The sequence below is a fragment of the Orbicella faveolata genome, unplaced genomic scaffold (assembly GCF_042242905.1).
Source record: "Orbicella faveolata isolate gen_17 unplaced genomic scaffold, um_ofav_v1 contig_26, whole genome shotgun sequence".
In the NCBI taxonomy this organism is placed as follows: domain Eukaryota; kingdom Metazoa; phylum Cnidaria; class Anthozoa; order Scleractinia; family Merulinidae; genus Orbicella; species Orbicella faveolata.
The window spans coordinates 7,928,809-7,955,253 of NW_028301554.1; the positions used below are offsets into that span (position 1 = coordinate 7,928,809).

General features: G+C 37.8%; 2 protein-coding genes across 6 annotated transcripts; one reads left to right on the forward strand and one right to left on the reverse strand.

Moving 5' to 3' along the window:
• Window positions 1–61: 61 nt before the first annotated feature.
• On the forward strand, window positions 62–13,447 carry LOC110059447 (myocyte-specific enhancer factor 2C-like). 4 transcript variants are annotated; one of them, XM_089296380.1, is made up of 9 exons: window positions 62–138; window positions 535–692; window positions 3,489–3,692; window positions 4,029–4,082; window positions 4,701–4,790; window positions 5,057–5,267; window positions 9,452–9,675; window positions 9,995–10,332; window positions 10,831–13,447. In XM_089296380.1, the coding sequence occupies exons 2-9, from the start codon at window positions 639–641 to the stop codon at window positions 11,093–11,095; spliced, it is 1,440 nt and encodes a 479-aa protein (XP_089152506.1). In that variant the 5' UTR covers window positions 62–138; window positions 535–638; the 3' UTR covers window positions 11,096–13,447. The 4 variants fall into 4 exon arrangements, with proteins under 4 accessions (XP_089152506.1, XP_020621817.2, XP_020621828.2 ...); XM_020766158.2 differs by lacking the exon at window positions 62–138 and adding an exon at window positions 314–400; XM_020766169.2 differs by lacking the exon at window positions 62–138 and having other exon boundaries at window positions 561–692; window positions 9,488–9,675.
• A 1,122-nt stretch (window positions 13,448–14,569) lies between these two features.
• Window positions 14,570–24,901, reverse strand: LOC110059543 (uncharacterized). Of its 2 annotated transcripts, XM_020766256.2 has the most exons (9): window positions 24,662–24,901; window positions 23,156–23,255; window positions 21,729–21,992; window positions 20,617–20,808; window positions 20,222–20,335; window positions 18,992–19,078; window positions 18,492–18,599; window positions 15,642–16,087; window positions 15,109–15,316 (listed from the first exon to the last, which is right to left on the reverse strand). In XM_020766256.2, exons 3-9 carry the CDS (start codon window positions 21,955–21,957, stop codon window positions 15,143–15,145), a joined length of 1,350 nt encoding a protein of 449 aa, XP_020621915.2. In that variant the 5' UTR covers window positions 21,958–21,992; window positions 23,156–23,255; window positions 24,662–24,901; the 3' UTR covers window positions 15,109–15,142. The 2 variants fall into 2 exon arrangements, with proteins under 2 accessions (XP_089152131.1, XP_020621915.2); XM_089296005.1 differs by lacking the exons at window positions 23,156–23,255; window positions 24,662–24,901 and adding an exon at window positions 14,570–14,723 and having other exon boundaries at window positions 15,214–15,316; window positions 20,617–21,816.
• Between the last annotated feature and the right edge of the window lie 1,544 nt (window positions 24,902–26,445).

The following is a 26,445-nucleotide window of genomic DNA, read 5'->3' on the forward strand; positions in this document are numbered from 1 at the left end:
CCCAAACAGGCAAAGTCCACTCTCGTCGAGGGCGAAGAACGTCGATCGAATATTCGACGACGTTCGCAAGATGGCAGAATTGCAAGAAGACTTCCGGCCTTGTTTTCAACTTTTGATTTACGAGGACGTTGATTTTCGGTGAGAAATTCACAGTTTTCAGTGACCAAAGGCTGTTCCGTGCTCGGAGCGTAAACCTTCGTGAGGAATGCTTCCCAAGTGAGATCATTCACGCTAAGATCTGCGGCGAAAGTCACTGATCGTAAATGCCATGACATCATTTCACGCAATAAACGATCACTTCGCAAACGAAGGAAGAACTGCTTCTTGTAAGATTATCTTGAAGTCAAATTTGGCGAGGAGAGACGTTCGGAATCTCGCTGTTTTTTTCTACTCGAGAATTGTGAGAATTTTAATCTTGCGAAGACATTGTTGATAACTTAGCATTCCTTCCCTTGACGGTGTCGAGACTGGTAGCTGGTACTTGTTTATGATTTAATGAACTCACTTTGTTGTTTGAATCTGTTCATTTTACAGATCTACAGCGTACGACGCCTCAATCAGACGAAGTTAATTTAAAGCTGGCTGGAAGCCCCCCTACAAAACTAGAAGTTACCGATAGCCCGAAACCAGAGCTCAAAATGGGAAGGAAGAAGATACAGATTTCAAGAATCGGCGACGAAAGAAATCGCCAGGTTAGAAATAAACTCTGTTCTATTCGCGCAAAGCGCTTTTTTTTTTGCTCCCAGACGCAAATAGCAGATTTGTGGCTTTTTTCGTCCGCGCGGGCGGCTCAGAGATGCTAAATATTGCACACAGAGGTCGAAAATAGAAAGAGTGGTTTGGGGTTAGAATTTCATTATGGCGCGATATTTTTAGCTCGCGTAGGTCAACTGGGTTACCATTAGTGAATGTCGTGTTGTGTTTTATTATTTAACGATTAAGAGAGCCAGGATCGAAGTTTTCTCCGCGTTTGTGCAACGTGCCACGAAGTGTAGCGTAGCATGAAATAACGAATGCGTACCAATAGTTTCATGGCAAATTTCCCAACACCAGTAAAGTCATCAACATCTCGGTAGTAGAATCAACGTAGAAAACTTTCTAACGCACAGTGTGCCTGAACGAAAGAGGGAAATTTTTGAGTTGCGGTTTGATTTTGTCATCGTACTCGACCGATTTTTCGTTCGATAAAATTACTGTGATTTGATCTGAATAAATTTATGGGCAAACGTATCATGCTTAGCCTCGCGTGTTGCAAGATATTTTTGGCCCTTTGTTTGCCTTTTGCATTTCGAGATCATTTTAAACATGCCATTAGCGTTTTATTTCCCAGTAGCGTTTGCTTCCAAAGGTGTTTATTGACAAAGGACGTGCTTGCTGGATCTTGAACGTGTTGTACAATAATACATGTCGTTGAAACAATTGTCTGCTGTTTAAGCAGTTATCTGCAACATAAGATGTTGGCTTTGTCGTGAATAAAACATTCGTGGACTTCCTTGAGGCATGAAACAGATATAAATTTTCATGCACTGGTGATAGGGCCCTCAAACTTCATGTACACTGTTTTCCTAAATTTTTGCTGGCAATATTTGAGCTTCACCTTTTAAATACGTGTCTTTAAGGTGAAATCGATTTGCATAATTTACAATGTACGTCAAACGCCGATATCTTGATCGTGTTCGTACGTAATGTTTTTGCTGTTTCTATGGGTAAAACACAAAGGCAAGCGTGAATTTCTTTGTCTGTAGTTTCGTGGCTGAATGTAAATCGATATCTTTTATCTTAGGCTTTTGTCTCGCACTGTTCTAGAAGGCATTCCTGAAATGGTATTTGTCTGCTTCTCCCGCTGCGAATGAGAGATTCATTCCTCTAATACCGTTTGTCTACGTAAGGTCTCAAAACCGAAACACTTTCTTTTCATTTGCTCTGTTATGGAAAGCTGATTTTCCAGTAGTTCAAGTGAAAATCCTATTTATCTATATATTTACATTCATAAGTTCTGTGGACAAAACACTTTGAAGTAGAAAGGGAAAAGGTTTACTTTGTTTGTTGCCCTTTTTATGTGACATATACATTAAATAATTAGGCCATTAGTCTTTGCGGTGTTTTGTTTGTTTTTTTTTTTCAATTTCACCTACAAGGAGGTTGTAAAGTAACAGTTTTGGTGGGTAGTCTAAATCGGTAAGACAGCAGTGTATTCATCTGCAAATCTTTTAGATCACTATGCCTGGAATCTAGAATTGAAATTTGAGGACTGGCCTAGATTGGTTTACACAAATGGGTGTTTCTTCCATGGCCATTTAGAATATTTGGCATTGTTTTTGATAAAGGCCCGTTCCAATCTGTCAAAATTTGTCAAAGAAAGAGAAAACACAAGAAAAGGACAGGTTTTTCACAATATTCTTATGAAAAATAATGAACTGTTTAAAAGAAAAAAGTGGACAATTGGTTTTTGTTGACCAAAGTAAAATGATATTACTGATTTCGTACTAGCTATATATAAGGACATTTAGCTGTAGAGAGGATTTTTTGTGTTTGAATCCTGTTTACATTTTACACCCTAGGAGAAAAGAGGGTCAAGTATTAGATTTATAGACTAAAGAGGTTTTCCCAGCTAGAATATTCGGATTTGTATTTTGTTTGAAACAAGAGCTTTGCCTGAATACACTGGACTTTTTTGAAGTCGAAAGAGAAAAACAGAACCATTTGGATTAAATCTTTTGATTCTTCATGGATGGGCAGCTTGTTTGCTTTTTCCTTATTTAGTTGTTTTATTAAAACCCGCACATGTGTGATGGCCGAATTATCAGAATGTGACAAGCTAAGTTACTTTAAAAGTTGTCAACTTGCAGTGGCATACCAATCATTGCAGTCTAATAAGGCCCATTGGGACCTGCATAAAATGTATTTTTTTTCTAGAAAAGGATCATGGTAGAGAAGGGTAGAGGAAAAAAAATAATGTTCTTCTCACATACTTGATGTAATTTGTATCTGCCAACGTTTTCTGAGGCAAAGAAGGAGTATTTTTCCTGAGGACTAGACGTTTGAATTTTTCGCAAAGTGCACCATCAAATTCTGTTCTTTTTAGCTCTTCATTTATCTGTGTGACGGTTTCAAATGTCTCTTGAAGGGTTGATCTTTTGTGAAAGCTTTGGTAAAATTTGGAATTATTTATTCAACAGACCCACTTCTAAAAAATATGAATAAGATCGTTTGCCTCCGTTGACTCATGTTCGATATTTTTTACTATAAATGCTTGTAGACCATGCTGAATTACGTGTACCAATTTTTCAAAATGAGGGTAGTTTTCCACACGCTCTATCTCTGAAATGAAGTTGGTGACCCCAATTTTATTTCTATTTCTGACACAAGTAACTCGTTATCTGACTGCCGTAAAACTTTAAAAAAAAAATCTATCGACTGGAAAATTTTCATGTGAATGTCCTTAACTAACACACATGCACAATTTGTTTTCTTTCTCCCTTTTCCAGGTTACTTTTACCAAGCGTAAATTTGGATTAATGAAGAAAGCGTATGAACTGAGCATTCTCTGTGACTGCGAGATTGCTCTGATCATTTTCAACTCTGGTAACAAACTGTTCCAGTATGCCAGCACAGATATGGACAAGATCCTTCTCAAATACACAGAATACAATGAACCACATGAGAGCAGAACAAACACAGATATTGTTGAGGTACAGTAATTGATCATGAGATACAAGTACAATGTGCAATAGAACTTTGACATGTACATTGCTGCAGATAGAAACAAAATGGGAAAAAAAAGTTACAAATGTATTTATGTCCAAATCAATATTGTGCCTTTGTCGTAACAGACTGTGGCTTTGAACATTATGCATTAACAATTGTAGAGCATAATTTTCCACCTTGCAAAATCTTTTCCTTTGTTTCATCCAATAACCCTTCTTTCCTTCAAGTGCACTTTAGTGTAAGAAGTCCCCCATATCCACCTGCAACTTGGTGCTATTTTTATTAACAAATATTTTGTTCTTCTTAAATGTAATTAACAGACGATTTCAAAGAAGGAGAATAAGGCATTGCCTTCCCCTGATGACACAGAAAAGGTGAGTTATACTGCATGTGTGAAATTATTGTTGTTAGAAATCAAAATATATGTTTAAATGGCTTCAATGATTTCAATGTGAAATAAAGCTACACGCTGTCATCTAAACTGCACATTTGTGATGTTTGCAACCTATATTTGCGGGGAAAAAATTGTTATCTATTTTTCAAAGTGAAAATCTTAAGCAACTTCTTTTGTAAAATTTGTTATTTCAGGTTTGTGTGAAGGAGTTTAATTTTATATTAGATGTTGAATTGTGTACCAATTTCTTCAGTAGAGAACAAAATTATTGCTTGTTTACATGCAATTACAAATACATTTCCTTTCTCGATGCCTTGCTAATGGACAATTTATGTCGTTAAAACATTAATTGAACCAAACATACTTTTAATGTAAAGAAAACATTGATTGCAGTGCTTTTGTAGTGCATTTAGCAATGTCAAACAAATCATATATTTAGTCTTACATGTACATTAACATTGCACTCTTGCAAATCAACAACAACAAAAAATCTAGAAAATCTCACTCATTACTTAGAGAATTCAATTGTCTCAAGTAAATGCCTGAAGAAATTAAAGATTTTAAACTAATTTTTCTTTGTTTTTGTTTTTTCCTGCAGCAATTTGTGTTGACTCCAAGAACAGAAGAAAAGTACAACAAAATCAATGATGAATTTGATCAGATGATGAAAAAGAACTTGCTTCAGCCAGTAAGTATACATGACCAATGAAATCACTGTTTCTGCATTTATACTTCTCTTTGGCCTTGAAATGTTGATAATAGGAAGTATCCATTTTAAATCTATTTGGTCATAAAATGATAAAAAGAAAGTTTTGGTCTTGCAATCCCGTGAAAGGTTTCTGCCAAACATTTGCATGTAGCTTGTTAGTCCTCTTTACAGTCCAGCATTCTAGTCTTGTCGTGCAACACAGTATTGCGCTTGAAATGGTTTCAATATTAGTACTTATTTTTCAGCAGCAGTCAACTACCACAGGAGATAATTTTCATCATTTGCCTGTCACTATCCCTGTGTCCTCAAACAATGGATCTGAGGAAAGTTATGGCAGTAGGCCAGGTAGTAGAGAGGCTGTAGGCGTGGGTCCCAGCCTTCCAGTGAGCTCAAGTGCTAGAATCACTGCTGACCACATGAATGGTAGACTGCAAGGAAATGCTGCTGGTATAACAGGTAGGATACTTCATGTACTCATTAGATGAAAACTGCTTACTCAAGTGGAAAGTTTCCACCAGATGACTGTTTTTAATGTGGAAAGCATTCACAACTGTTTCCTGTGGAAACATAGCTGCAATAACATGTTCCGCATGATTGTATTTTCTTTTTTGTAGGGGGGCAGGGGGTGGGGGAATGTTTTTCTGGTAATCATACAATATGTCTCATGGTTAATTTCATAAATTGCTTGTAGTAAACTTTCTGCTGATTGATATGGTTAAAATATTTTGGTTGACTAAAAAAAGAGTTTCAGAATGCATGAGTAAGCAAATTAGAAAGGAAATGTAAACATGTGTAACATCTTACAGTTGACATACATGTACTGGTGTGCAGGTGTATATTCCTGAAACATTTTGACAAATCTTACAAGTTCAACCAAGTGGCCTTCCACTGAAAAAAGTTGCTAGCATTTGACATATACTGACTGACAATTTGGCAGCTTCACCTAGCTATATCTACTTGTAACTTAAACACAACCTTCCTTACTATACTCTTCTTGGCATGAATGATAAAGTTTTGTTATTTTGCGTACTTGTATCACATGTATATTTTGCTGTTTACAGTGTGAATTTAGAATATTCGAGAATGGAAAGCAAAAGTTTGAACCACCTTTTATGCTACTGTATAATGTATACTTAGAATAGAAAAGATGACTCATGATATGGTTGCAGTTTTGTTTCACATTTGTAAAGATCTACTTTAATTATTATCTGGACCACACAAAATGAGAACTGAGGTTGTACCAAATTAATACGCTATGGTTTGAAGATTTTATTGCACTGAACTGTGTATTGCTATGTACGTGGCTGATAAAAGGATTTTGAACAATTGTCATTAAGTTGCAAGTATTGGATAAAGGGTCAGAAAGGGTTAGGGTATAATTAGATGGCAAGCATTAGTTTTGAGTACCAATTTTGAAGTCAACTTGGAATTTTTCCTATCTTGAAAAGGTAGGCATCATTGAATCTATTGTTTTGTTGGAAATGAGAATACATTAAATAAATGCACATAATAATTTTGTAAAATTCAACACACAAGTCTTGTTTGTAGTGATGTATGTTACATTTGTGTTATTAATATTGCACATATAAATAAGTGAAAATAATCATTTACTAGAACTGTAAGCCTGTAAACTTAGTTTCCAGTATAATGTACAATTTAAAACCTGTTTATTTAAATATCAAATTGCATGTTGTAGTTTGTTGGGAAGAAGCCAGAGAAAAAGGTTTATTGCACCAATTATTTTTATTAGTTCCTAAAGTATAAAAATAGTCCATTGGCCTCATTACTGTAATTTTGCTTTGTTTGCAAGTATTAATTACAAGATCTGTATGTTGTCAGTTTCAAGCATGCCTGGTCTCCACTCGTAAAAAAAAAAAAAAAAAAAAAATTGACTAACCATTTTGTTTTTATATTTCAGACCAATTGTACCCCACACCTCCCCAAAGCTGATAAAGGAATGTACTCCCACTGGTTTCCTTGACAAAATTACTTGTACTTTTTTTGCCAAATTATATTGTACAAATCAATTAAGAATTTAACAATCTCAAAGCACTGGAAATCAAATACATGTAGGAGATTATTGGTGGCAAGCTTTTGCATTTCATTTGGAGTTACCTTTCATTTTGATTGTAAATTTGTTAATGCACGTATCTTTGTAAGTAATTTGTATTGCAGCCAAACAAGGTTGATGTGTAAATTGACATGGATATATTAATTTTTGATCCATCATATTTTCTGACCTTCAGTACTGTACTGCATCACTGGAATTTGCAATTCGCATTTGCAAATCCAATAATTTTTCTGCTTGTGCTTTAAATTTTTTTGTATTGCAAAAATAATGGCAGAATTTCTTAAGCTGATGTCATTGTTTCTGATGGGCATAAAAACACACAAAATTGATTATGATTGTACAGAGAAAATGCCGTGTTCAAATGGGGAATGTGGTGCACGTATTCTTTGTATGAATATGGTTATTTAAATAGTTTTAGATCCTAATTCATATACCTACAGTCATTTTTAACTTTTTAAGTGATAACACTGTCTAACTTTTGACTTAAAAGATGTTTACATTTATTTCATTGTCAGCAGCAACCTGACTATAGGAAGCTTTTTTTTTTTTGCAAAAGAAATTAACTTTTAAAAATGACATCAAATGCAAAATAATAATATTTGTAGCTTGCAACTGAAAAAATTAAAACCTATAAAATATTTTAAAATGTAATTTCTCATGTTTTTTTTTTTATAACCACTAAAACAAACAACATAAATATGATTTGAGAATATAAAACGCAAGAATATAAAACAGATAAAAACAGTAATAAACAATGAATAAATTCACTATTGAATTTTACTCTGAGCTCAATTGGTAGCCTGCATCACTTATAATAAGTAAGAAATATTTAGCAGATGCCAGGGTTGCGACAAATTCAGAGCTCATGACAATGTACCCTACATTACAACTAATAAAGAATTGTTCATGTAACAGATGCTTTTACTGCATAATGACTACATGTCTATTGTGCTCTTAAAAACTTTTGATCATTTTCAAATGTCTTTGTTTTAAAATATCTATTGATGTTCAAACACGGTGTAAACAATGTTGTAAAAGTTTACATTTAAGTACTTCTAATGATTATACTAGGTATACATTTTAATTTGTAAGTTGCTGTTACTGTAAGTAGAGACAAGTGTAATTTATTGAATTGAATAAACCTTGAAATGAACAGTCACTGTTGTTTTAAACTTAACCTTGTTTAATTCATTTTGTTATGTGTAAATGTGTCAAATTCAAAGCCTTCAAATAAAACCTTGAAATAAACAGTCACTGCTGTTTTAAACTTAATCTTGTTTTTTAAATTCATTATGTTAGGTGTAAACGTGTCAGAATTAAAGCCTTCAAATTATTATAATAAAAAAAAAATAAACACTTCTAGTTTTTGTGAATCGTAAATAATAACTCACAATAAACAGTAGGTTGCAACAAATAGACGTAGTATGCATGATGTAACAACAAAAACAACTACAGTGGAAATGCTACAAATTTGAAATGGTAAAAATGTAGACCTTGCATATTGCTTCAAAATTGAACACCATTTTTAGGTCCATTGTTACTTCCTGAATGTCCTATAACCAATGCCACATTGTTCTCAGATTACCTTGCTATCCTCAAGAAATAGCTATGTGTTTATATTTTTTTTTCTTGTAAAATTAGATTTGAGCATGTAGATTTGAGCAACAAGCATGCATGAAATTCGATCTGATTCTGTCCATAAGGAAACGAGGACTAGCACTCTATCTTTTCCTTGAATCTCTCCATATCTCTTATCGTCTGTCGTCATTATTGTTCAGTGTTTTTGAGAGGGAATGCATTTTAAATCAAGAAGACACCCTATGCGACATTGTAGTGAAGAAGAATAGGCGATGATAGTTAAAAAGACAAAATTTTCCCAACATACAGTACATGAGCTTTTAGTTTACAAAAGGTGGTTCAAATTTTTCAGTCTGTTGATGGATTACATTTAGTTTTATGTTTAAAAAGAACAGTGCTTTTCATGTTTTCAAGTTTTCCAAGCGTTCTTTTCTTCACGGGACATTCCTACAATAATGTTCTATACTGACATAAATGGACATAATATATCTCAATCAAAGATGAACAGTGCATTGTACACTTTCTGACAGCTTGTGTGGCATGACAGAAATGTAACACCAGATTCCACCTCTACACACTTCAATTTGCTGCAGCCTTTTCTTGCATTTTTGTATTGCAGACAACCTTTTTAATAATCTTGTATTTTGTCAAGCAATAATAGATGGTTGGCTACCTTTTTGCCAGCCAATTCTGATCATATAATGATTCATTCGGCAGGTTTATATTGTTCTGTTTGTACATACTCCCATGCAATCAGTTGTGTGTGACAAATTGCACAATTCTAACCTCCCAAATGAATCATCACGTGGTCTGAATTGGGTGGAAGGATGTGGGCACGTCAGCCAAATCAGTCTATTCTTTATGTGCTTTTCCAGTTCCCCTTAACTGGTGGGAGTTGGAAAGTAAAGTAGAATACAGTTTTTGCTGTACATTAGATAGCCATGGAAGGTAACATTGTACTCAAAATGGAGAGCGTTTTTCCTTTCTCCAGGCAATACACAAAACATGTCTGATCTTGTTGCTGCAGCTGAATATAACAGAAGAAGTGTAACTCCTGGATCAGCTCAGGGAAATGAAGGCTCATTTGCCACACCCTCTGGTGGTGGACGGAATTCTGTGTCTCCACACCCACAAGCTGCCACTCCTCCACCCAGCCTCAACAGGCCATTGTTAAAGATTAACATTCCTAACAGAGGTTCCACAGCAGGACAGATGGTAAGTTTTTACATGTAGAAGAATCTGTTTGTCTTGATATTTCTGTTAGCAGGTGTTAGGCAACTATGGTGGATGTGGCTTCCTCTGTTAAGAGATACAGTGTACATTTGTCATAATTTAACTTCATTTACTTTGAGCATGGTACATAATGCTCAATGAGAACAATGTTTGTCAATCAGTCCTGTAATGGAAGCTTCCCTGCCAAATATTTTATTTTCAATGCAGCAAAACCTTGTTCATAGACAGGTATTGATAAGTAGTATGAATCCTGTTTCCCTTTTATGTATGTTAATTTTGTTCCGTGTTCTTTACATTGCAGCCTAATCGTCATGGCATAACTGGAGCCTCAGGACATGAAAATCCGCCTCTGTCTACCCCTGTGATTTCTCTGAATAACTTACCTTTGCAGACACCGGGTGAGAACCCCAGCCTATCCACACCCATATTCTCCATTGCCACGCCCAATCTTGCAGGGGCACCGCCATCATTCTCCTCTTCTCTGCCTTCTGGGTTTCCAGCTGATTTTGCTCTAGATAACCCAGAGTCCCTGGCCCAGAAATTGGCACAGTATCCAGCTGCTGCTGCTCTGCCGCTGATACAGCAACAGGCAATACTACAGCAACAACTCAGTAACATGCATGGATTGTTACAGGCAGGGTAAGATGCTGTCTATCCTTTCATGAGTGTCTACACTGGAACAACTTAATTTCCTATATCGTAGAATTCCCACTCCCTAGCTCCTCTAAAGATGATGAGCTTCTCAAATCTCAGGTCTGCAAACTATCCATAATAAGCCACCCCGAAGTTAAGTTCCTGTTCTTATGTTTTTTCTTGTGGCTTTTAACCTCCTTCTGCAGAGCTTCTGCATTTTATGCTGCTACAACATGATCAGAAACTTAAGTAATAACAAAGTCATTATGTTATTCTTACGTAGGCCTTGAACTTTTGAGATGTGAAATTATTCCATAATCACAATGTAAGAGCAGTCAATTCTGGAAGTACAGAAATACATGTACTCCCCATAACAAGCTCTCCAAATATAAACATAGCCAGAGGCCATTTGAGCATGCACAAGCCTACATTTAGTTCCTGTTTTGGAATTGTAATATATATAAGCAATTAATATACTAAATGTAAATTTGCTCTTTGTTGAAGGAATGTAGCCAATTTACTGGGCAATCGTCTTACTGTTCCCAACTCCGCCAATGGTCCAGGCATGTCAACTATGAATATCAAGGCAGAGCCAGCAGATAGAGATACATCTTCACCAAATTCTCGCTCATCCATATCTCCCACTTCACCGTACCAAGTCCAGCGGCGAATCGCACCTAACAGAGATGACCGTGATATGGACAAAGACGGAGCCCCAAAGCGTCCACGCTTGGATGGCTCCATTGCTACAGCCAATGGGTGGCGTTAAGAAGCATCAGGCTTAAGATTTTATATTAATAGATGATTTTAGGTTAATTTGTGTTTTTGACTAAGAGAGGTACATGTAATATCATTAATTCTGTGATGCTGGCATCATGTTTATACCAAGGCTGTTATGAATGTTGTTAAAAATTTGTAGGTTGATTAACGTCCAAACTTCCCTTCTCTGTTTTGGAACAAGTTCCAGTGAACAGGGCGTGATGGTCACTCGCAAAACGCCGGGATAAAAAGTGTAATTCCCCCAAGAAGAATTATAAAGAATTTATAAGATTATCGCTTCTGGCATTGTAATGTGAAGCGTTAACTGTTAACTGTCTGTTGTGAACAGCTGTTGAACTGACTGTGCTGGCCAAATTGTTTAGCTATTGGCACAACTCCAATTTTGTATGGAATTGTGGGTTGAATGCATAAGGAACAACTAACTCTGTGTTTTGGGTTAGTGTCTCTCTTTTGGTGCTCGTTATCTGTGGTAAACTAGTCCCAGTGGGTCCACTTAATACTATATTTATCAACTGCTACTTGTTGGAACAAAAATGGGTTTTCTCTAAGGCAAAAAAGCATTACTGCAAGTTTAACTCAGTGTTAGAATCTCAGTGCTTAGAATCACTATTTTTTTTTTAAACTTCCAAGGCTCGGCTTTGGTATTTATTACAGTTGCTTGCACGTTGCTGTGCCTTGCAGTAGGTCAGTGCTTGACTGGTAAAGGTACTTTCATTGTCGCTGTTTGCTGTGAGAATTCGTCAATGACAGTTCAGGGTAGGACATTTTGCTTTGTTTTTTATATCCCTTTTGCTATAGCAGCCTTGGAATGCATGCATTGCATTGTTTTCTTATTTGCGATTCCATCTTTTCTTGTAAATATTACTCAAGACGTATATCAAATAGAAAGCTAATAGACCATTTTGCAGGCCTGTGAAATGTAACCGAGCCTCTGCCTGGAATCGAGGTTTGGGTTGACTAGCCTCGGTTCTGTTCAGAGGCGTGACCACTAAACACAGACCTGTAAAATGGGCCCAAAATTACGAGATAATTGAAACGACAACGGCGTTGCTTAAGACGGCACGAAACAATTAAATTAACTTCCATTATGACTACAGTGTAGTTTTGTATTTTCGTTTAAACGATTAGCTTGCTCGTGGCAATTTTACAATTTAAAAACTTAAGGATTTTATGTCAGATATTTTCACTTTTATTATATTATGCACAAGAGTTGTGTTTGTTAAGGGAGTTAATTTTCAGTCAATGGCTCGCGGTTATTATAAACATGAAGCATTGTCGTGCATTTTTTCCCACGAGTCGGGTTTTCTTGTACTAGATATACAGTATAGCTCGTTGTATAACGTTTGACATATTCCATAGTATGTAATTATGTAAAGTAATATAGAGATGTAGAACTCTTTAAGAGTGCAGTCAAAAGGTGATTTATGTATACTCGATATTACGTTTTTTCAGTATCCATGAGATGGCATTGAATTTTATTGTCTCGCAACTGATTGTTGAAAAATTCATCACTGTTAGATCTCGTTTGGAGAGTTAAGTTTGTATGGTTTCTTTGGTATCAATGTTGTTTATCATTTTTTCTTTTTTTCTTTCTTTTTTTGCTTAGTGATTATTTTCTTAGTCGTTGATAACAAACTTCGACATTTAGATTTTCTATTTCATTCAATTTTGATATTTAAGTACTTTAAGTTTTGTTTTGGCAAAATTAGGTTGATAAGAATTTTTCTACAGTGTGATGTTTTTTTCTCAGTCTTCTGCGGATACTATTGATACGATACTGTACATTTTGTTCAATTCAAGCCGGTAGAGTATTTTGGTAACTTTTGATTTACAAACTGTGACTTACAGATACAATGTAGTGGATGTAAGTGGATAGAAGTTATCGCTATTTGTATTGCATACCATTTCACTACTAAGAGTCTATCGGGCGCCTTAAACAGAAGTGGGCAGGACCCCCATCTAGCGCCTGGATTTGTTTATCTATATTTGCTTAAGATATATTACAATTTTTGATACCGTGCTTGACGCAGAAATAGTAAACGAATATTACACTGCGCCAGATTGTACAAAGCATTAGTAGTAATCACGTTCTACAGAAAGAACCCAAAATATGATTTGCAACTTTGCTTTCAGCAAATCAAATAGCTTTTTTCTGTCCGATTCCTGGCTTTGGTTTCGACGAGCATTGAAAACTTATACTTACTGTTTGAACGCTAGAGAGATAAGTGGTTGCTATGTGAAACGTAAAGATTTTGTAGTCGTAAATTTGTTCTTTTTGTAAAATTTATAATTTTAGTTCTGCATACGTTCCTGAAAATAAAGTATTAGAACGACAGGGAAAGTGTTTGTCTGTTAATTTATTCAGTGTCAAAAACCCCCAATAGAAAGCTGCCCAGTGAAACGAAAGTTAAACCCTGTAACCAGATGCAGCGAAGGACCGACGGCTGGGAAATTTCGTTGCTGGGCTGAGGAGGGCAAGAAAGGAGAAGACTCAATTGAATGATAACATAACTCAAATTACTTTATGTTTGCAAGGCGCGCGTGTGTGCGCGCGTGTTTTTTTTTTTGGGGGGGGGGGGGGGCGGGGTTGGGTGGGGAGGGGGCGTGAAGGTAAAGAGAAGTCAAGGCCCACTAAGGTGTGCTGCAAACTTTGTTGAAAACTGAAGCATTATCCTCCAGGTCGACGCAAGGACCTCACCCAGAGTTGAGTACAAGTTGCTACGCAGTAATTATAGTTGGCCACCACGCCTCCCAAAAAAGAATGAGGACCATGGACCTAGCGTTTCTGTCCGTGGCAAAAACAATGGTGTCAATGTCGTTAAACAAATCATGATTAACGAATTATCGACGAGTGTTTTATCCTGAGATTCTTTCCCAAGTTCTTTGATTTTATAAAGTTCATTAGACCCTGAATTCTGAACATTTCAAATTGACGGTTTCACAGAGATCATAGCAGTTTTTCATTTCAGTCTATTAGTATACTACAAGTCTTTGGCCCAAACCTTAATTTATGTGGTTGAGTGCGAAAATCAGAGAACGATTTACGTCTAAGTGGAGTTTCCTCCGATCCAATTCCAGGCTCCTCTTGAGATATATAAGAAATGAGCGCCGTTAGGGAGACTTAGGAATCTTGTCATTGAAAAAGCTGTGTCTACAAGCCCTTATAGCGAGATCGCTCATATAAGTTCAATGCGTCGCCACTGAGTGGCAAAAGGCAAAATAATATGTTAAAAATTTATTCCTAAACTCAAGAAAATTACATTGCGCTAGCCTGAAACGCAGACGCTCTTTGGGCTCATCACGCAATCTTCCTTCCCTTCAATAGACGTTCTTGAGGGAAGAAGATTGCGCGACGAGCCCAAAGAGCGTCTGTGTGCGTGTCTGCATGCATGTAGTTAGAATTCAATGAAGCAAGCCACCACAAATTCTCTACTTACAAGTTAAGTCAATACTCAGAAACGCCAACATTTGATACGATTTTAATAATTAAAGCAGTACTCAAGTTGTACAGTGAAGAAATATTAAATAGTTTTCAAATTAAGATTATGTTTAGTCTGACCAGTCCTCATCTTCGTCATCATCCCAATCATCATCTTCGTCGTCAGAGTCATCTTCATCTGAGGAAAAGATCATCAACTACTTATAGTAAGCAGGCGTGTATCACGAACAAGTGTAGCATTTGTAAATTAAGATCATTTAGCCCTGTTACAAATGGTTCTGGTTACATATCAGTTTAAGCAGATGGGGAGTATTGCGAGCGAGGTACTTAAGGGAATCATATGGAGATTTAAAATATCTCGAGCTTGTGCGAGCAGAATATACCAATAAGTTTCCAAACAAAAAAAAAAATGAGTAGTGGTGTATTCTGCATACATTTATGCACCGCATTTAAGAACAGTCATTACTAAATTTTCTGACCAATCAAAGCAGGACTGTGTTGTAATTGTCCAATCAGAAAAATGTTTTCGCGTCGACGCCTCACACTTGCGGGGAAACCACTTATTAAGGTACTCGTCTGATTCGTTCTCATTCCTTTTCAAATGACATTCGTTTTTGCTTCCTTTGTATCATACAAAGAGAAAACAAGAAACAATGTAACATGTTTACCTGAAGAATGCATGACCTTGTGACGTTCATCTAATGCCCGAACCAAGTTTCCCATCATTCCTGTAAACTCCTCTTGCGGCTTTGGAGCGGTTGATCTTTCAACCTGGGAGAATAAGATAAGGAAACAGAATATGATTTATGAGGATAAACTACATAATTCAAAATGAAACATTTCATATCGATCGTAGAGATGCGCTCTTGAAATTGAAAGGAACCGCCATATTTAAGAAACAAAGGTAAGGTGGGATTTGCATAACGTAATAAAATATTTATTTTAAATTATGAGGACGCCCGCGGTAAACTAATTTGGATACGACAAATACAAGTATCTCTCTGTATATATCTTTCTCGATCTACTCTTCACTCGCAGGAGAGAAATAATCATATTTGGTTATATTAAATTCTTGAAGCATCGAAATGACAATTACCTTCTTAAGTTGTGGTCCTGCAAGTATACTGTCGAGAAATGTTGCCGGCCCTTCAACTCCACCACCAACAGCACCAATCCCACCGGTACCACTCAAGTTCTCAAATCCACTCATTGTCCTGCAGCTATCGCTAAATTCAAAATCTAGCAGAGGGGGAGGGGGTGGTGGCGGTGGCGGTGGCGGTGGCGGAGGAGGTGGAGGTGGCGGAGGCATCGATCCATCATCTGCTTCAGGCGGTGGAGACGGTTCCGCTGTGGTTTGTGCCTGTGGTGGTGGTGCTGGTGGTGGTATTGCTGATGAGACAGGAGGTGGAGGAACCAGAGCAGGCGGCACAGACAGATCATGCGGAGGTGCCGAAGTAGGCGGAGGTGCCGGAGTAGGTGGAGGTACTGCAGCGGGAGGGGCAGCTGGGGGCGCTGCAGCAGGCGGCGGTGGCTGAGATGGTTCTATCAATAGCAAAACAAGATAAAGCTAATTACCATCCCATGCCGGCCTTCGTTGGATTCTAACATTATGTTTTATAATGGCTGCTCGATGCACAGGGACCACACAATCTTGTTGAGTAGGAAGCGAGTAAACAAAGTAATGAAGAGAACGAATAGTTAGCCTTTGTCTCCTCTTGTTACTTCTTACGCGACCTTACGTATACAGGGAACACCGCTACCTACAAGTCCTGCGTAACACAGCAGTGCTAAACTCGTAATTAGGCCATTTCGCGCTCTGCAAAAATTTTTTTGGTTTACATATAACATTGACGAGGCCTAAGTACGAGTTTAGCACTACAGTGTTACGCAGGACTTGAGGTGTAGGTAGTGGTTTTCCCTGTAAGGTCGCGTAAGAAATAACAACAGGCAAAGGTTAACCATTCTTTCTTTTCATTCCTTAATTTAGTCTCCTCCTATTCAGTAAGATTGTGTGCTCCCTGTGCTCGATGTAGACATTTCAGTATCCTCTAAATGAAGAAGTTAAATGAAAAAAAAGGCAGGAAACTTTGTGACACGCCCTCTTTCTAGGTTGAGTTGAATGAAACACGTGTGCAAGCAATATTCTTCGCACAAGCTAACTCATTTTGGGAAATCGGCGCGAGAAACGGTAATGTTCACGGGAATGTGCGAAGTAATGGTGTTGCTGTGTGCTATTTGCCTTCAGTGTAAGTCAAAGGAAGCAATGGTTTGCTGGTCTTTGCTTGTTTACGACGCCGCGGCTTTCATGTTATCGAGATCAATACTACAATTGTGTTGAAACAAAAGTTAGCCCAGAATCAATTCAGGGACATTGGAGTATAAAAGGGAAAGAACAAATGAAAGGTACGTAAGAAAACTTTAATTTACTGAAGCCTATTTTTTCTTTTACTGAAAATATGTTTTTAATCTCTGAACGAAATTGTGTCGCTTTTGGATCCTCCCTTGGGTGAATTTTTTGTCTTCATTCACGGCTTACCAAAGAAATTTAAAAGTGCTTCTAGGTTCTTATAGAGAAAGACAACTCGTATGTTGACGAAAAAAAGAAATTGCGATGAGCTGTGAAATTTTGCGGTTTCGTCGTTTCAAGGATGGCAGGGCCATTTTTTTATATATATATATATATATTGCCGCGGTAATTGTCGCGATAGAAAGCTAACCAAATCAGCTATTTGCAACCTGTTTTTCCGACGGCACTTTCGCTTAATTCCTGTCATAAAATTCAGATTCAGCTATCTGACAATGTTGTCGCCTGCAGAAAAGGTCGTTTACGCGGCCCACTCTGAGTGCGAAAAAAATCAAAGGAACATGTGGTTTATTTTTGGTCTCGCGCTTTGTGCTCGCTGCTGCCATGGCGCTTATATGTCGCGCTCCGAGTTTGGATCATATATCGGTGAGTGGCTAAACTGCAGGGCTTTTATTAGCGTTGACAAAAAAATATACGTTTTTTGGAGTGACCTTCTCCTTTAAGGTTTTTTTAACGTTTTGCTGGAGTAAGATAAAGACCAACTCACAAAAATGGGGTGTCACTGCCCCCTAGAAAATTATGCGTTAAATGTGATCAAATGCAGAGATGCACTCAATTCACGAGAAAACTAAAGCACTGATTCTACGCTACTTCTTGCAATGTCAGGAGATTCATGTAGTTATAAGACTAATACCATGAAAATGTAAGGGGAATTAACCCTTTGAATACCAACTACGCATATACGCGTAATTAATGGTCGTGCTCTTTGTACCACTTGTGACGTCATCAATTTAAATGTCATCAGATATTCTTGATAAGCAGATAGTAGTGCCAGGCTAGCCCTCTCCGCACAATGGTCAGGTTTAGATGTCGACGACATTCCGACGTCGCAAATCAAAAAACAAGGTTATCAGTTTTGGTGCAAAAACGGTGGTAAAATGGTCCACAACGCCTATGATTGATCAAGGTCCATTTCTAGGCTTCGCCCGTAATTAACATCCAACTTTTCACTGCAGCCAGAAAGAACATACAATGCAAAAGGTAGCCAGTGTAAAAGGGCAGAGAAAAACAGAAAGGAAAAGTCCAACAAACGAAATTGAGAACGGTTAATGGCATGCCCGTAATTGAAGTTTTGCTCAATTTTATACCTAATCCTCGAAAAATCTCTCCGTTTAGTAAAAAAAAAAAGCTTTTTTAGCAAAACTTAGGCTTATTTAACGTCATGGCAGCTGAAAAACCTGACTATTATTAAAAACGGTATTTTTTGGCGAAAGTTTGGTATTCAAAGGGTTAAACGACCAATATTTCGCTATTGGAAGTAGTCTTCTTAGCTGAGAATTAGTAAACATTACAAGCATTATTCTTTGCATTCAACCACGTCAGATGAAAGAAACTTAAACTAAGATTCGCCACGATTTTCACCTTGCTGTGTGCTTGGTATGGATTTCTCTGCAGCAGGGCCTGGCCTTTTGATGTCCTTTGCTTTCTCAGAATCTTTTGCGCTCCTCCTAAAAAGCCCGCTAAAGAAACCTGAAATAAATTGTACTCACTCGTTCCTGATAAGGAAACACTTTGAAATACAATTAATTACAAAATAAGCGAGCGAAAGGGACTACAATGTTTCGAAGTCACCTTGACTCCATACCGTTCACACTATTTCATGTAAAGTTATTTTCTCCACTTGATAATGGAGCCAAGATGACTTCAAAACGTCGTATTCTCCTCTCGTCTGTTTTTGTTAATTAATTAATTGGTTCATCAGAAATTTAAAAGCAAGTTATTAAGTCCGGTTACGGAAAACTAACTTTTACTTTTGTTGGAGCTTTTAAAGATTCCGAAACACAAATGGTACTTGTAGCTTGACCGTCAAGGAATTGAGCTTTCAGAATGATCTAATTCTATGATTGGTTTCTTTTATTCACCTTTTTTCTCTTTCTTCTGTTTCTTCGACGTTTTGTTTTGCTCTGGCTCAACTGGAGGTAATGTAGAGCGGTCTGACGATTCCACTACTGCTGTCAGGAGAAACGTAAATGTTGTCGAAGAAATTACCAATAAGAAGACGGGAAAATTTTCAGCGCGGGAAAGTACCCACGTCCGGTACGACGCGCGGGGGAATACTCTCTAGTAATGTTTATGATTTTTTCTTTGCCGAAACGACAGAGTATCTTTCAGGTTACTTCAAACCTTCGCGGGTGTCCTCCAGAAAAAAATTCGTACGCACGCTGTTTTGAAGGAAACCCCCACAAACTATATATCAACAAAAAGGTTATAAAATGTAGAATTCGATAAAATTATGTTTTGTTTTGGATTTTGCTTTCCAAAGGCGACAGAGGCCATCAACTCCAAAATGACCGACTGACGTTCCAGCGAATTAATCGGGTATCAAATTCGACCGTTCATGCAAAATAACTGTGCAGTGTTTATCACAAAGCCTCAATCTTCAAAAACGTGTCAGCATTTTCTTTTATTTTTATTGGTTATCTTTTTATAGATCTGTCAAGTTCCACTATCGAAAAATTCGCGTAACCTGTTGCGTTAAAGGCCGCCACGAGGAAAATATTTAAAATAAAGGAATTCGCGGACACGCTTTTGTTCCATATCTATCAGTGAATGTTCTGACCAAATTTCATGGAAAACCGTCAATTCTGCATACCGTATTAATTCATTTAAAGAGAACGGATTCTCTCGAAAAACGAGTGCGAGTTTTCGCCTTCTAAAGATTTATAAGCATATCACGCCTTCACAGAGGAATGTGCCAACTTGAAAAGCCGCTAGCCAATGAAATAACAGAACCCCTGGCGTTCACAGTATGCAAACTTGAGCTTCGCGGACTTTAATTTTCTCGACCAAAAAAAGTCGACCAATGTGGCCCCGCGAAGGTTTGAAGCAACCTTAATCTAATTGGCAACTTGTGCACAGTGTTGTATTCCTTTTAATACAACAAAGAGCTTAGCAACAGTTCAACCTAAACCCAACAAATCCATTAAAAACTTCCTTTTCATGCGCTGTAACGAGATCAAATATTTATCATTGGTATTTTAACAGTGTGATTCTCATCCTCTTTGGTTCTGAACTAAGAGTGCGTTTGGTTTGATGTGAAGGTTGTGTTGACATTATCCCTTTCAGTTTGTTTCGTATTTACCATCACTGACCTTTCTGCTGTACAGATTGATCACCCGCAGGTATACGTTCATAAATAGGCTCTTCTTCTCTCGTTCGTCTCTTTAATGGAGCTGGAGCTGCCTCATTTTCAGGCTTCATCGAATCTGATAAGAAAAATAAACAATAGTTCACAGGTGATAACAAATTAAACACAAGTGTAATTGCGTGTTCAAGACCTATGTTTTTCAAATAACGTACAACTGCGACCATTAGCTCACTGTTTCTACTCTGCGTGAAAAACGTGATGGAATATTGGACTGGCGCGGACTATTACTAAAACCAAGTTACTTGGATGAAAAAAAGATAATGGATCTTTGTTACGTACTGACATAGAATTTCGGTTGTTTGCATACTGAACTGGCTGGTGTCTTTAAGTCAAACTTACCGTTAATAGGTGGCATAGGTCTCCTTTGCCCGCTGTTTTCCGGCGGTCTTCTGGATTGCGGTCCAGCGGGCCTTTGGACGGTAGCCATTGGCGAGGCGCCGATGTTCCGAGTTGGTGCCATTCCTCTTGGCATTCCTCTCCGCGCCGGGGGCGCCATTTGTCCGCGCATTGGTCCCGGTGATCTGGGACGAGCTAGATTAAATGTAAAGCATCATAAATGTCATTAGTGCAAGGTTTAGATGTCACGTAACATCTTTTGCCGCGAGACGCGTTACGTAACGATCAATGTGTTTGGAGATAACATTATTTGATATAACGGTTTTGCGAGGTAACGGGACCGGCACCACAGCGGACAAACCAAGAGAAGGCCTAGCACGATTCCAGCAGTTAGAACATATCTAATGTTCGTCTCTTCATTGTACTTTCATCGACCGTTGAAGTTTTAGTGCGCGACAAGCTGTATAATTCATTTTTAAGACGTAGTGAACTGCACCCAGTCAAAAGAAGTAGTGAGTAGTAACCTCCACAAGTCTAACATTATGCTAACAGGATAACGCTCAATGCAAGAAGAAGAACACAATTTATCTCTGTCGTCTTAATTAACAAGAAACAGCTTTTCATTTTTGTTCACCACTGACCATTCACCATAGCTTAGGTCTTGTCTTGAGCCTCATTTATATCCCAGAATTTTCGCCCCCAATCACAAAATAGCATAAGGACTGTAATCCTTTTGAACCAAGAACACCTTCAATACCATCTCAATTGTTTGGCCAAAATATAGTCTTATTGAAGGGTTTCTTCTGTCCGTTTACTTTTCTGTTGGAGTCTTTATGAAGCAGACTTGGACAGTATGCTTTTCACAATCATTAGCCTTAACTGAGTAAACTACACCGAGAAAGCTATTAAGTCGGTGTTTCCCGCGGGACCAGCCAGTGATACTCGGAATATGGGGAAAAAACGTACGAACTAATTAAAGGGGGTACTCTCTCTTTCACAGGCCATCTGTACAACGCCATGACGTTATGCCAGGTATCTCTCCAACTCTTTCAGTCAGGCCTTAAATACATTAAAACACTCTACTTAATAGTAATATTGTGATATTTCTTTCTTACGGCCCATCATTTGGGATGCCTGTGGCCTCATCATTCTTGATTGAGCAAACGGAGCGCGGCTGGGAATAGCCTGGTACCGAACCATCTGGACGCCTCGTCCCATAGGACCTCCAACCATGGACTGCATTTTCTGCAGTTGATGCATTTTCTGCCATTGTTGCATTTGTTGCATTTGTTGCATTTGCTGCATTTGCTGCATTTGTTGCATTTGCATCTGTTGCATCTGCATTTGTTGCTGAGCCAGCACTTTGCGTTCACGAGCCTCTGAAAAGCGTGACAGTAGATTGAGAGATTTCGTAACGCTAGTCGAAGTGCGTGACAACAACAGTGCAATCAATGATAATTGTAATAGTTCAGGTTTTTGGCTGTGTGCAGACGTAAATTTACCCAGCTTCTGCGAAGCAGGCTATGTAAACTCAAAGAAAACAAAACAACAAAGTTAGAGATGGACCATCGTTATTTTGAGGGGGGAGAGGGGAAAGGGGGTGAAGGGGACTGGGCAATTTCCCCCCGAAAAAAATTAATGAGGGTAAGAAAAAAATTTCATGCCACAGAAAATTGCCTAATCCCGCCCCTTACAAATATAATGGTCCGTACCTTATCACAATCGGCTGATCACAGCCAGATGTGATGACGATGACGATGACGCAGCTAACCAATCAGAACCAATCAGAATGGGAAGCACAAGCGTGCAACTCGTACCAAGCACGGGAAAATGTTCACGATCGATTATGATTTTGTCGCTGGTTGGTTTAAATAAATCATAATTGCCTTGATTGGTTTAACCACGTTACCTGCGGTTTTTGACGCAGTTCGAAGCTTATTGAAACTAAAACTCAATTTAACATTTTAACAGGTAAACAGAAAACCTTATGAGGCAAGCGACGTTTAAGAAATTAAAATGCTTTATGACACCCAAATTACTGGACGATTTGTGGCGAGGCAAAATCAAAGAGGATAGTTTCTAATTTCTCTATTGGTTAGAATACAGGATCTCTCTGATATGTTCTCTTTCTCTTCAGGAAGGTGCGCGATTTAAGAAGCTCTAAAACAAGAAATATAGCTTAGGCCCCGTCCTCACGCGTCCGGCGAATTTGGCAGCGAATCCGGATATTTTTGAATCCGCTCTCCAGGGTGGAAAAACTAAATCCGAAACGAATCATATCCGATAACGTGTGGACGGTGAATCCGGGTATTTTCGAATCCGATGAGGTAACAAAATCTTGTCCAGTCTCTTACCCAACAATAAACCAATATGGCGGCACGACGTGTAGGCCTAGTTTCTCTAGAGTGAATCCGGATACCATCAGATGCGTGTGGACAGGCGAATTCGATTTGAATACGCTACGTGTGGACGGGGAAATTTTTGAATCCGGAAAGTCAAAAATATCCGGATACGTGCGGATGGGGCCTTGATTTCTACCAACCTTGACGTTTTCTTTTAAACTCTTTGATTCTCTCCTTTATGGCGGAACGAAATGCAGACGCTTCTAGCTCGTCACAAAAGTTTAACCCCGCTCTACAATCCTATAAAAAGGAAAGGAAAATGGTGGAAATATTGAGTTTGAAATGTTCTCAATTTCGATTCCATCTGCCAATACAGCGTAAGGCTATTTTTTTTCCCGGAATGTTTCTAACATTCAGTCATGCTGTACCATGCAAACTTGTACAATTAGGAAATTTGTTATGAATGGCCATGCCTGATCATATTCATGCTTGGCGACTCCTTCTCGACATCTGTAGCAACAAACTCCAAACGTTTTGATCTTTTGACGAAATCTGTTAATTGACTTCTTCTAATGATGGGAATGGCGCCGACTCTCTCCTCGATTAAACCTGACTTTTGCAATTTTCTTCCTGCGGCTAATTGTTCCTATCCGTGCGTACACACAGTCACCCTTGACACACACTCTCTTTTTTATAAGAACATGTTTTATAAGAATATCGAGGCTGAAATTTCCAAAATTTTAAGAATATTTTAAGAATAAGGCTGAGATTTTAAAAAGCATATAATTTTGTGTGTTGAAAATTTGTAAATTCAATACAATTATACAGCTTTCAGAAACCACACGATGTGTTTTAAATTCATATTATATTAACAAGACATTTTTGGAATGAAACATCATCCATCGTCAGTTTACAACAATACCAATAGATCTATGAGCAAAAAATAGTTTAACAGTGTATAATGAAAACAGGAATAATTAAAGAATTAGGCTGGAAATAGAACAAAGTGAAAATATAACACTCAAAATAACATAATATAATATGAATTTCAAACACATCGTCGTACTTTGTACCGCTGAGAAAACTTGGCAATACAATGTTTTTAACTAAATCTTATAAAGTTCTCCGTTTCTTTAAACGGCAAAACAAGCCAAACAACAACAAAAATAGCACTAGTCGTATGTTGGACGCTAATAACATTCCTGCAAGAGGTTATCTGCGTGATATCAGGCCTTTTAAAACGCCTGCAGGCTGGCTCCAAAATAACTTTAACACCATCCACTCCAGACACCAAATACATTCGAAAACAGAAATGTCATACGCTATAATCTAAGAATATTCACAAGATTTCCAGCCTAAAATCGGCAGAAAAATAAAAATATTTAGCCTCTGCTGGGAAAACAATATTCTTATTAGGAAAAAGAGTGTACTTGAGCTTTTTGTTTTTCCGTAGTTCTTATTTAACTTGAAAACATTTAACAGTTTACAAACTTAAAAATTTGTAAATGAACTGAATGAGCATAAAATATTACATTAAGTAAAATGAGTACAAATGTGCATCTTGACACAAACCACTAATATCTTCAGAAATTATTTGTGCTGAATGAGTTGTAAGAAGACATTCAAACTGGACATAACTACAGTATATTGTAGACATACATAACAATAATATTGTGTCAACACACTAATTGAGTTGTTGGACTCACATGAGCGTTGAAAGTATGGAAGGTTGGAGTAGCCGCTCTGTATTTAAACTGTTTGTACAGCTCTTGTTCCCAATAAATCTCCTGACTCTGAGGTGAAGAAGGAAAGATATACTCAGTCGTCAAAGACAGCGATTTTCCAAGCGCGCTTATAAATAAAAATAGTATAGAGATGAGATCCGTTCTGTTAACAAGTCGGTCACACTTTGCCTTAAATGTTTCCTGAATTATTGATACTAATGTCTATTTCATGACCCTTCTGTGATGAATGTATCAAAAGGATCGTACATTCTTTTCAAAAAAAGCTATCCTTCAATGATTTTCCACACTAAACAAGGCTTCGATTGCAGTAATAGCAAGAAAACAAATGTAAACAAAAGTGGCGAAGTTTCACTTTTGCTTGATCTCGTAACGAAATACTTGCATTAAAAGCTTTTGAATCACGGCTTTAAGAGAGGGATTAAATTTCGCGCCGATATACACCAAATTATTACCCACGAGGACATATGTTTTGCTGTAAAGCCACATGATCAGAGCAGAATTTTTACGCCAGAGGGAAATTACTGAGAATATAACGTCTAAATTGCACGACGTTACGTCAAACGGCAAACGGCAAAGATGAAACTTTTTCCGTCTGTCTTCAGCTGTCTATACAGTAGAGTAAAAATATTTGTATTTGCGGTGAATAGTAGGAGACATTTTTCTATTTTTGTGTGATTTAGTTAAGGATTAGAAGAAAAGAACACAAAATCATAGAGGTAATTTTTGCCGTTTGCCATCTGCTGTAAACGTCATGCTGAACTCTCTATTAGATTATTACGGTGAACCCGGAACCCCAAAAAAACTGTTTAAAAAGTAACACTTGCGCTTTATGGATATTTAGGCATTTTCTGGTTTTAGCTAAAAGTAGCCACAGAAAAGGGGCGGAAGAAAACCAAACAATACTGATAAATTACTATACGTGACCGCAAACAAAGCAGTAAGTTAATCAGAATTTGAGAAAATATCTTGTGTCAAAGGCAGAGACATATGATTGATCTGGCAGACACCGCGGCATAGCGTCTCTCCCCATTCTCCCTCGCCGTTTTTACACTCGCTCCAGACCTTTCTTTCGAACATTGACCATCTCTCGCGTTCGCAAAAAATACGACTGTTTTGCGGTCTACCGCGGCAAAAAACCAACAGCTTTTAAATCGCAGTGGAAAGCATACAATGCCTTTGATTTTTAAGTAAATGTTTACAGTGCTTTCCACAGCGTATCTCAGTTATTCAGTTGGTTGCGAATTTAAAGATTGAAATTTCAGTTAGCTGTTAGTAATACTTACAGAAAGGTCTACAACTCTTATGAAGTAGGACTTTAGGAGGGCATCTTTCACAAGACATGCCACGCCTGTGACGATGTGACTCCATCGGGTTCGATCCTTTGGTACAGCAAGAAACAATTGAACAACGCCAGTTGCTAATGACTGAAAAATAGATGTGAAACTTATAGTTAACAATTAGATTATGAACTCGAGATTTCTATCGTGTCAACCGATCACGCCTAGAAATCGAGAGCAAACAATCTAATTGCTTTAGTATAAATCTACTAGTCGTTCAAAATTTCATCTAAATCTTCGTCACAGGTCTTCACAGGCACTTCCAAAAGGCAAAAAGCAGCCTTCATTTTGTTAACAAACGGACACTGAAGGTTAGTCACCATCGAAAACTGAATGGATAGTCAATAGTGTAACTAATAAAAGAACGGTGTTCGTGTCAGAACGCTAGTAGAGTTAGTAACTAGAGTT